This window comes from Scyliorhinus torazame, chromosome 5 (genome assembly GCF_047496885.1).
Source record: "Scyliorhinus torazame isolate Kashiwa2021f chromosome 5, sScyTor2.1, whole genome shotgun sequence".
Classification (NCBI taxonomy): Eukaryota; Metazoa; Chordata; class Chondrichthyes; order Carcharhiniformes; family Scyliorhinidae; genus Scyliorhinus; species Scyliorhinus torazame.
The window spans coordinates 144,649,850-144,661,943 of NC_092711.1; the positions used below are offsets into that span (position 1 = coordinate 144,649,850).

A 12,094-nucleotide genomic window follows, 5' to 3' on the forward strand; every position below is an offset into this window, starting at 1 on the left:
CGCATGAATGAATCCAAAAGAATCCCTCGACATTCAGGTCTGCTTCAAACATCACAGTTTATTGTTGTAACGCCGGCGGGGAGTAAGCCTCTGGGCAAAGGCAGATACCTCTCCACTGAACAAAGGGAATCATCATTTTTTATACAATTTCAAATAGTTAGTCAGCCCAACTCAGCCGGACACGATCCAATCACAATGATTGTAGGTTGCACACATTGACTGGTAGATCCAATGAAAGTGGTTACTGGGCAGCAGGGAACTGAGTGATCAGCTCATGGACAGCTAGGGGGTTACTCATGAACTCATGATGCCTTCCAGACCCCCTCATCGACTGTCCTTGGGTCTTGAGTATACATAACTCCCTTATCTTAACCTTGTTACTGGCTGGTACCACTGTCAGAATTTCGTAAGAGCATCCCCCTTTGTGAGAAAGAGAGAGAGAGCTGACTGGTGGTGATTTAATCTGAGGGTCACCACACCTCAGACGAGGGGCAATGTTGAGGAGGCAGGGCCTTCATGGATGACCTCAGCTGGTACGGAGTAGAACCCACGCTGTTGGTGTCGCTCAGTATCACAAACCAGCCATCCAGCCAACTGAGCTAACCAATCCCTTGTAATATTAGTTATTGCCTATCTCCCATCACACCATTTAATGTTGTTTCTCAGTCCATGTCAGACAACCTGCCCCATAGCTTGATAATTTTCTTCTGCGAGAAACACCGAGATAAATTAAACAAAAGATCCATGTACCCTCCATTGCCCATCTCCATGGCAAGGTGGCATGCTTTAGGGGGATCCAAACAGAAATGGGAACTAAATATCTTCCAACCACTGTTGCTATATTTACTTGCTATAAATATGGCAGCTAATAAGGTTGCCCTTCTTAATCTAGATATGAATAGGATATGCTTTCAGAGTCACCAGGTATCAAATGATACCGCCACAAGGTTCAATCGGATATCGATCAAAGACCCAAACAACCAGTCAGTTAGTTCAAGATCAATAATACTTTATTTACACACAAGATTAACTTACGCATGCAACATAAACACTACGAGCTAAATTACACCTATCACTATGACAACCTGTACTTAACTTCAGGCATCCGGCTTAGGTCAGAGGGACAGTGGTCTTTGTTCGAATCTGGATCTGCTGGGTCTGGAGAAGTAACTGTGGTTCAGCTAGGCTCATCCGCATGGTAGCGAGCATTGAACTTGAACTTGCTTCTGGTCGAGGTGCTGCAGATGGAGTCCGACATTGCCGGAGCGCCAGGTCCAAAAGAGACCGAACACATGGCAGTGTCTCTCTTTATCCTTGGGGGGGGGTTCGCACTCTTTTGGGCGGTCCTCCGGTTTGGACCCAATAATTCGGCAGTCCTCGATCACTGCCTTCGATCTGAGCCAATAAAGGGGCGGGTTCTTTGATGGCTGGGCGGGTCCTGAGTTTATGCTTCCCGAGTAAAGGGAGTGGCACCGAAATGTCTGGAATTGTATTGGATACCTGAGTACCAGTTCCTTTATCTTAGGGAAATGGGTCATTAGCATGCAAATCGGCTGGCGGTTTCGATCCCGTCTGCTTCTGCTTACAAATATACATTTAGGCTCTGAGCCTGCCTGAATCTTACATTGGCCATATTTCCCTTGAGGCTTTGCAAATGTCCATGTTTCTTTGTAAGTGGCCATCCCAGATGGCTACACCACCAAACACTATTTCGCTCTGTGATGCTCGTGAAAGTTGAAGCCAGGAATTCACAACATGGCTCAATGATCATCAGCCGACTGGAGGCAATTTTGTGAGACAAACCAGTCCAGCAGGAAGAAACCCTCCGCCCATCCCTATTGATCAACTGACACAATTAACAAAATGCAGTCCTGGATGCGATTGAGAGCAGACCAGCGGAATCCAACCCCTGTAATCAATTGTGAACTTGGTGTGTGAGCATGTGCGATGAAACACAAAGTCTCTCCCACACTGAGAGCAGAAGAACGGCCTCGCCCCATTGAGAACTTGGCGGTGTCTCCATAGTTGGGATGGATCACTGAATATCTCACCTACTCAGAGCAGGTGAACGGACTCTCCCCAGTGTGAACTCGCTGGTGTGTCCGCAGGCTGGATAACCAAGTGAATCCCTCCCCACAATGAGAGCAGATGAATGGCCTCTCCCCAGTGTGAACTCGCTGATGGCGCTGCAGGGTGAATAACCGAGAGAATCTCTTCTCACACTGAGAGCAGGTGAATGGCCTCTCCCCAGTGTGAACTCGCTGGTGTGCCTGCAGGTGGGATAACTGAGTGCATCCCTTCCCACACTGAGAGCAGGTGAACGGCCTCTCACCAGTGTGAACTCGCTGATGTCTCTGCAGGTCAGATAATTGAGTGAATCCCGTCTCACACTGAGAGCAGGTGAACGGCCTCTCCCCAGTGTGAACCCACTGGTGGCTCCGCAGGTGGGATAACTGAGTGTATCCCTTCCCGCACTGAGAGCAGGTGAACGGCCTCTCCCCAGTGTGAACTCGCTGATGTTTCTGCAGGTCAGATAATTGAGTGAATCCCTTCCCACACTGAGAGCAGGTGAACGGCCTCTCTCCAGTGTGAACTCGCTGGTGTCTCTGCAGGTCAGATAATAGAGTGAAACCTTTTCCACACTGAGAGCAGGTGAACGGCCTCTCACCAGTGTGACTGCGTCGATGAATTTCTAGCACAGACGGTGCTATGAATCCCTTCCCACAGTCCTCACATTTCCATGGTTTCTCCATGTTTTGGGTCGTCTCATGTCTGTCCAGTTCGGCCAATCAGTTGAGGCTTCGTCCATACACAGAACACGTGTACGGTCTCTCCCCGCTGTGAATGGTGCAATGTTTTTTCAGGCTGTGTAACTGGTTAAGGCTCTTTCCACAGTCAGTGCTCTGGAACACTCTCACTCGGGTGTGTGTGTCTCTGTGCTTTTCCAGTCACAATGGTGTTTAAAATCTTTTCAAGTTGACAGATGAGGCAAACATTTCTCCTTTAGATTCGAAGGCCAATGATATTCAGGTCCCAAGGAATTGAGGGACTGTCAGATCCAGACGACATGTATTAGATTTCTGTCTGTAATTTGGCCTCTTTGAATCACCTGTTGAACAATTTACAAAAGATATCACTGTCAGTACAGGATAGAAATTCAGAACAAACTATTCTAGTTTCTCTGGAACTTTCTTTTCTCTTGCATTCCGCAACATCTGTAAATCTCCGTCCCACACATTCTCCATCCATTCTCACTCTGCTGTACCTAATATTCACCCTCCCAATTCTCCTGAAGGTGCTGATTCAGGCTGATTGACAGATCCATGCTCACTGCTTCCTGGCCTGGACACAGGGACCACAACAAATCGGAGCTGCAGTCGGCCATTTGAACCTGCTCAACCATTCAATGAGAGCATTGGCCGATCTACCTCAGCATCATTTTCCAAAACTATCCCCATATCTCTCGATACCTTCACTCCCTGGTTCTGGGAGAGAGGAGTGAGGGGGAGGGCAGAGGTGTGGGAGATGGGTCGGACACGGTTGAGAGCCCCGTCGACCACAGTGGGTGGGAAGCCACGGTTAAGGAAGAATGAAGACATGTCAGCAGCACCGTTTTGGAAAGTGGCATCATCGGAACAGATGCGATGGAGGTGAAGGGACTGAGAGAATGGGATGAAGTCCTTACAGGATGTGGGATGTGAAGTGCTGTAGTCGGCGTAGCTGTGGGAGTCGGTAGGTTTGTGGTGGATATTAGTGGACTGTCTTATCTCAGAAATTGAAATAGAAAGGTCAAGGAAGGAAAGGGAAGTGTCGGAGATAGACCATGTGGAGGTGATAGAGGGGTGCAAACCGAAGCAAAATGAATATATTTTTCCAGACTTTGCAGAACACCTCCGGTCCATCCGCAAGCAGTTCTCAGACCTTCCTGTCGTTTGCCATTTCAACTCACCGCCCTGCTCTCAGTCCACATGTCCGTCCTTGGCCTGCTGCAATGTTGAGGTGAAGCCCAGCGCAAACTGGAGGAACAGCACCTCATCTTCCGATTAGGCATGTTCCACCCTTCCGGACTTAACATTGAGTTCAACAACCTCAGACTCTCCACCACGTTTACCCCATTTTTATCTATCAATTTATTTTTGTTTTAATTTCTTCCATTGATCGTTTTTTCCCTTCCCATTATTCTCCTCCCCTCCCCCCATTCGAATTATTTCAAGTTGCCCTTTACACACTGCTCACCTTTATTCTGCCATTCACACATTCTAACCTTTTTATGTACCACTATCAGCACCCTTCTTAGCCTTAATTACCACCATTTGCATTCCTTTTATCTTCTGTTCTCGACATCTTTGTCTATATCTCCACCTATTGCTGGTCCTTATCCAGCCCCACCGCTCTATTCCACCCCCACCGCTCCATTCCACCCCCACCGCTCCATTCCACCCCCACCGCTCCATTCCACCCCTCCCCCACTACAGTACAAATCTGACCCCATTTCCAGTTCTCTCTAACTGTCACAAAGAGTCATCCAGACTCGAAACATTAGTTCCCTTTTCTCTCCACAGATGCTGTCAAACCTTCTGAGATTGTCCAGTATTTTCTGTTTTTGTTTACGATTCCAGCATCCACAGTAATTTATTTTCATAATATATCTAATCTGTACCATGTAAAAACACTCGACATATCTCTGTCCGACATGTATTTACTGTTCCTTTAAATTTTAGCCATCTCCAATAATAATAATAATTTTTATTGTCACAAGTAGGCTTACATTAACACTGCAATGAAATTATTGTGAAAAGCCCCGAGTCGCCACATTCCGGCGCCTGTTATAGAATTTACAGTGCAGAAGGAGGCCATTCGGCCCATCGCGTCTGCACCGGCTCTTGGAAAGAGCACCCTACCCAAGGCTATACCTCCACCCTATTCCCATAACCCAGTGACCCCACCCATCACTAAGGGAAATTTTGGACACTAAGGACAATTTAGCATTACCAATCCACCTAACTTGCACATCTTTGGATTGTGGGAGGAAACCGGAGCACCCAGGGGAAACCCATGCATACATGGGGAGAACGTGCAGACTCCGCACAGACAGTGACCCAAGCCGGGAATCGAACCTGGGACCCTGGAGCTGTGAAGCAATTGTGCCAACCACTATGCTACCGTGCTGTTCCGGTACACAGAGGGAAAATTCAAAATGTCCAAATTACCAGACATACGTCTTTCGGGACTTGTGGGAGGAAACCGGAGCACTTGCAGGAAACCCGCATAGACACAGGGAGAACTCTGGTGAAACCAACCCTTTTAATTGTGAACATTAGGAAAGAAACCACCCTTTTAGCCAAACAAATAGATGTGTCAAGCTGAGGGAGCAAAGGATGTCAATGTCTTTGAGAGAGAGAGATCTGGGCCAAGCTTTCCAGAGTCTGCACCCTCCCCGGATTCACTTCCTTTCCCTTCAGTTGCTGCAAGTGACCAATTGAAGGTGAGAATGAGAAAAGAAATGGAAAGGGGGAGAAAGGAAAGTGTTTTACTCACAGATGTTGGAGACAGGAAGAGGTTTCAGTCTGTGTCATGGTCAATCTTCATTAACACAACGTCTGCCTTCTGATTGGCTGGAGGACCAGAGTCCTTCCGGTCCTCCCAGTTTCCCATTGATTAATACCTCAGCAGGAAGGCCAGGGGCGGGCTTTCCTCCACACATGCGCAGCTTCCCCTCAGCCTTGGACATGCGCAGTACCTGATCACCCGCCCGTGCGGTGAATAGAGCGGTTTCCCTAGCGCGGGGGATTGTGGGAGCTGCGGCCGACACTGTCCAAACTACTGGGACTGGGATGAAAAGTGGAGGAGGGGCAGTGACCTCACCCTGACACAAAGTACATGTTAGTAGTCACGGGGATTGATTGTGACGTTCGCCCTTAGCACCTGGGGAGGGCAATAGGTGAGTGTGAAACTGAATCCGAGAGTCAGCATCTTCACGGGAGGAGACTTGGGGGAAAGCAGGAGGACAGAAGGATACATTAGTGTTAAAATCAATAATGAGGAGAGCATGGGTGGGGGTCAAATATTTATAGTTTGAGAGGAAGAAGGATTTTCCGTAACAACTAGAATTGTCAGTTGTGAATTTCTATTCTGTAATCACAGCGATGACTTTAAAAAAAACATTTTTTAATATAGATTTAGAGTACCTAATTATTTTTTTCCAATTAAGGGGCAATTTAGCATGGCCAATCCACCTAACCTACACATCTTTTTGGGTTGTGGGGGTGAGACCCACGCAGACACGGCGAGTATGTGCAAACTCCACATGGACAGTGACCCAGGGCCGGGAGTGAACCCGGGTCCTCAGCACCGTGTGGCAGCAGTGCTGACCACTATGCCACCCTGATGATGTCAATCCTATCACACCCATTAAAGTCTCTATCAGGTCAGTCTTCAACCTTCTCTTCCCCAGGGGAAATATCCCCAACCTGTTCAATATCTCCTGAAACTTAAACATTCTCAGTTCTGATATCATCCTTGTTAATCTTTCTTGCACATCCTGGAGACCCTATCTCTGTTTTAAAGGGTATATAATTAATATTTAGATTTGGTTTAATTTGGTTGAAGGTGCCTTATTTACTCAGTTCCAAACTGACCCTCTAAAATACTTCAATTCGAAAGAGGCTTAACAATCAGGCAAGAGAGGACTCTGAAATGTCAATGTTTATTTTTTTAAAGCAGTATACTGATGAAGTACACAAGTGACGTTCACCACCAAAATTGGGTGACCTGTTCTGGTAGAAGTGTGAATCTTCTTCAGGTTCCTGAACCAACAGTGATTTCCTAAATTCCTGCCCAGGAGCACTCAGTGTCTCCGCGACTAGAGTCCAACTTACAAAACCCAGGATCACTCACAAATCCCACTTTTACCTCTTGAATTAACATGACCTCATCTTGAATAAGACCTGTTGTAATCAGACAATTGGTCATGATTGTCACTGGGTTAATTTTATTGGATTTAACCATTGATGTAAATTGTTCCATGGAGCAGAATAATGGGACGGATCACTCACAAATCCCACTTTTACCTCTTGAATTAACATGACCTCATCTTGAATAAGACCTGTTGTAATCAGACAATTGGTCATGATTGTCACTGGGTTAATTTTATTGGATTTAACCATTGATGTAAATTGTTCCATGGAGCAGAATAATGGGACTGTTCAGGATCTTTCTAATATCTGAGTTCAGACAAAATCATGAATGGTTTGCATAGAGTACATAAAGAGAAACTGTTTCCACTGACAAAAGGATTGTTAACCAGAGGACAAGATTTAAGGTTATTCACAAAAAAGCCAGAGGGGAAATGAGGACGATGAATCTGTACACAGTGAGGTGCTGTGATCCGGAATGCACTATCTGACAGGCTGGTGGAAGCAGATTCAACACCAGGAGTTGGATAAATATTAGAAAGGGACTAGTTTTCAGGGTTCATGGGGAAAGGGAGGATAGTGGGACTAATTGAGTACTTCTTTCAAAGAGCCAGCACAGGCACGATGGGCCGAATGACCTGTGTGGTGAGATTCTGTGATCAAAGATGAATAAATGTGTGTCTGCAATATGTATAGTGATGTCAATAATGTCTGGAATTCCCCTTTCCCCGTTTCAGTTGTCTCCCTTTCCTTCCAATTTGATTTTAGACAGAGAACAGAGGCAAATGGCTTTCAGTACATTGAGCAGCCCCGATCTCTATTCTCAGCCAGCGTTACACAGAGGGGGAAGGGGTGGATTCTCAGACCAGCGAGTCAAGGCAGCCTCTTTAAATGGGCAGTTCCCACAATGTATTCAGTGACCACACTGGGAGCTCCTGTCCTCTCCAGTCAGCTGGCTCGTGCCAAGGACCCGGGTTTGATTCCCGGCTTGAGTCACTGTCTGTGCAGAGTCTGCACGTTCTCCCCATGTCCGCGTGGGTTTCCTCCAGGCACTCCAGTTTCCTCTCAAAAGTGCAGAAAGACGTGCTTGTTATGTGAATTCGACATTCTGAATTGTCCCTCACTATACCCGAACAGGTGCCGTAGAGTGGCGATTCGGGGATTTTCACAGTAACTTAATTGCACTGATAACGTAAGCCTACTTGTGACACTAATAAAGATTTTTATTATTAGGTGGGATGAAGTATTGAATCTCTTCCCACAGTCAGAGCAGGCAAACGGCCTCTCGTCAGTATGAACTTGCTGGTATGTCCACAGGTTGAATGGAACACTGAATACCTTTCCCACACAGAGCAGCAGAATGGTCACACCCTGAGTGTGAATGTGTCAATGAGTTTCCACTGTAGACGGACAACTAAACCTTGCTGGTGTCTCCGCAGTGTGGATGACCTTCTAAACTTCTTTGTGCAGTGAGAGCAGCTAAACGGTCTCTCCCCAGTGTGAACGCACTGGTGCATTTCCATTGTTTCTCCATGGTGCGGGTGTTTCCTGCTGTCCCTCCAGGTTAGACAATCAGTTGAAGGCTCACACAGGATACGTGTACGGTCTCTGCCCGCTGTGAATGGTGCAATGCTTTTTCAGGCTCTTTCCACAGTCAGTGAACTGGAACACTCTCACTCGGGTGTGTGTCTCTGTGCTTTTCCAGTCACACTGATGTTTAAAACATTTTGAAGCACAAGGAACAATCAAACATTTCTCCTTCTAGATTTAAAAGCCGTTGATATTCAATGAATTGAGTAACGTTGTCAGATTTTGAAGTGAAGTTTGTTTTTAAAACAAATATTTTTATTCAAGTTTTCAACATTTTAACATTTGTACAACACACAAACAAACAAACCCAAACCTCAACGCCTCTCTCCCCAACCACAAACTGCCCCCCTACTCTTTGAAGGCCACCAGATCCCCAAAATATAACACAAATAAAACCCATCTCTGGTGGAACCCCTCATCTACCCCTCTCAGAGCAAATTTCACCTTCTCTAAATACAAGAACAAGAACTCCATTGGATCCTCCAGCCACGTCGAGGCACCGGTGCAGCGGGAGGGGAGCAAGTTGGTCTCCACCTCAACAGATCCTGCCTGCAGGCAATCAACAAGGCGAAGGCTAAAACATCTGCCCACTCACCCATCTGCAGCTCCGGCAGGTCTGACACCCCAAATACGATCACGAAGGGACCCGGCTCCAAATGCTCATGCAGAACCTCAGACATGGTGCTGAACACTGACCCCCAAAATTTCTCCAACTTTGGGCAGGACCAGAACATATGGACTTGATTGGCTGAACCCCTCCCACACTGCTCACAGCTATCCTCCCACCTCCTTGAACAACCATCTCATCCTCACCTTCATTAAGTGCACCCTGTGCACAACTTTCAATTGAATCACCCCCAGCCTCGCACACGAGGTTGAGACGTTAACCCTCTGCAGCACCTCACACCATAGTCCTCCCTCCAACACCATCCCAAACCCTTCCTCCCACTTGGTCTTAATCCTTTTCATGGACTCCTTGTTCTCTGCCATAATCCTACCATAGATCGCCAAAACAACTTCACTCTCCAGCTCCCCCCACCCCCACCCCCCCACCCCAACCCCCCCACCCCATCCCCCCACCCCACCCCCCCCCCACCCCCCACCCACCCCCCACACCCCCCCCTCACCCCCCCAGACAGAGAGACTGTGCAAATAAACAGTGGATCAGTCGACATCAATAATTTTAAACTGCCTGTGATAAAGGAAATCTATGTGCTGTGTGTGGTGGGAGGAAGTGGGCTCTGTGTCTGACCATCACCAAACTTGTTTCCCTCAAATTGGCAGATAGTGACATCCTGACAGATGTAAACAGATGTCCTTCTGGGTTTAATATGGCTGTCAGCTATGCTCCGACAGACGAACTGTCAGTCTCTGCCTGACTCTCCTACAGCTTCCTCTCATGGTTGAGTTGGACAAGGAACACTCATCACTTGAGCTGGGAAAAGCCATTGACTGCTGAGCAACGGGTGAACATGGATTCAGATCCGCTTCTAAGTTTTGTGTCATCTGCAAACTTTGAAATTGTCCCCTGCAACCACGATCTAGATTATTAATATGCACCAGGAAAAGCAAGGGTCCAAATACTGACCCCTGGGGGACACCACTACAAACCTCCCTCCAGCCTGAAAAATATCCATTGACTGTTATTCTCTGCTTCCTATTATTCTGTCACTTTTTGTGTCCACCGTACCACTGTCTCTTTTATTCCATGAGCTATAATTCTTCCCACAAATCTGTTGTGTTGCATTGCATTGAATGCTCACTGAAAGTCAATGTACACTACATCAACGGCATTACCCTCATCAACCCTTTCTGTTACCTCCTTAAAAAATCCAGCAAGTCAGTTAAACACGATTTCCCCTTTAGAACTCCATACTGGTTCTTGCAAATCAGTCCATATTTTCCATGTGGCATTTAATTCAATCTGGAATAATTGATTCTTGAAGCTTGCCCACCAATGATGTTAAACTAACTGATCTGTAATTGCTGGGGCTATCCTTTTTGAACAAATGCATAAGATTTGTAATTCTCCAGTGCTCTGGCACCTTCAGCAAAGACTGGGAAATTATTGCCAGCTGCCCTGTAATTTATATTCTTACTTTAATACTTCCACCTTATCAATTTTGAACCCATCTAGGGACAAAGTTTGCTAGTCTGTCTCCATGGCCTGGGTAGCATCTATCTCCTTGGTAAAGACAAACAGCAAGTTTAGTTTTATTTTGAATAGGGTGTCAGTTACTGTTTCTCATTCTTTAAAAGCTCCTTCTTCACATTTAAACAGGTAATGGTAAGAGGGGGAAAACTGATACACATTGACCCAAAAACAAGATACTGTAAACATTCAGATAAAAGCAAGTTACTGCAGATGCTGGAATCTGAAACAAAATCAGTAAAAACTCAACAATCTCAGCAGGTCTGACAGCATCTGTGGAGAGAAAGGGAGCTAATGTTCCAAGTCTGGATGGCTTTGACAAAGAGTCATCCAGACAAAATATTTGCTCCCTTTTCTCTCCACAGATGCTGTCAGACCTGCTGAGATTGTCCAGTACATTATGGTACTGTAGACATTCCCTGTCTACCCAGCTTTATTTTGAAGTCAGCCCCTGAATTGTGTGGACAGTTTCAGATTTCCACATTTGAGGAACAAACATTGAAATATTTGCTCCAGATCCACAGGGTTTCATCTGTTTAAAGCCACAAACAGGAAGGTCCAGTTTTCTCCTGAAGTTTCAGACAAATCAGCTTAAAATGACACAGAGTTTCAGCCAATGTGGGAGATTCCAGCTGATCCCCGCCCCTCACGCACTCCGACTGGTTGGAGGACCAGCTGCTCCCGTTCAGTCATCCAGGTCCGTCCCCTCTTTCTATTGGTCGGGGGCTGCCGTCAGTCAACCTGGCATTGTGATGCAGTGCATGCGCAATGTGGCTGCTATAGTTCGACATCAGTGCGCAGGCGCGGGAACGGAGTTTGGAGCATGCGCAATTCCAGTGTAGGCCTCGGGAAGGGACTCCTTTGTCCCGGAGAAGCGGAGTCAGCGTCAGGCGGTGGGTGGGAGGATCCGCAAACCCTTCAGAATCATTGTCAGCTCCCTGGTTTGCAGCTGCCGGGAACAGGCCCAGGTTAACCCTCCTACTTCAGCGACTGGAGGATGGTTCACACCAGAGGAGGGGGACAGTAAATAAGAGCTGACACTTTGGACTCAAATCAATGAGGATTCTGATCTCTGGGAAGGAAGGAAACGCTGGGAGGTGGGCGGGGAGGATTCACAAACACCCGCTGGAGGCCCCAAACCCCCAATAGGAACCTGCAGGTCCCGAGTTTGCAGCTCCCGGGGCTTGTTTACTTCTTGTGTGCCCAAGTGGACGGGGCATCAGGGTCCCAGTGACCAGGACAGAAAATGAGTGATTAATTGATTTTATTCTCACTTTGCAAAGAGGCTTGAGAACTGAACCCAGCCAGAGTGGAGGCAGGAGGTAAACTGTAAGGAAAATAATTGTGAAGGTGCTGTGCTGGGTTTGACGGGCTGACCAACTCTCATGGTGAAAATTAAGGGTGGTGTTTGCCAGAGCTGTTGGAACATAGAAGCGGT

General features: G+C 46.9%; 1 protein-coding gene across 1 annotated transcript in view; it reads right to left on the reverse strand.

Moving 5' to 3' along the window:
- Positions 1–988: 988 nt before the first annotated feature.
- The window catches only part of LOC140419996 (uncharacterized), an 86,657-nt gene continuing 75,551 nt past the window's right edge, over positions 989–12,094 (reverse strand). Inside the window, exon 4 of the mRNA XM_072504032.1 lies at positions 989–2,604. Coding sequence (XP_072360133.1) covers positions 2,052–2,604 — 553 coding nt within the window. The 3' untranslated portion in view covers positions 989–2,051. The remainder of the gene's footprint in view (positions 2,605–12,094) is intronic.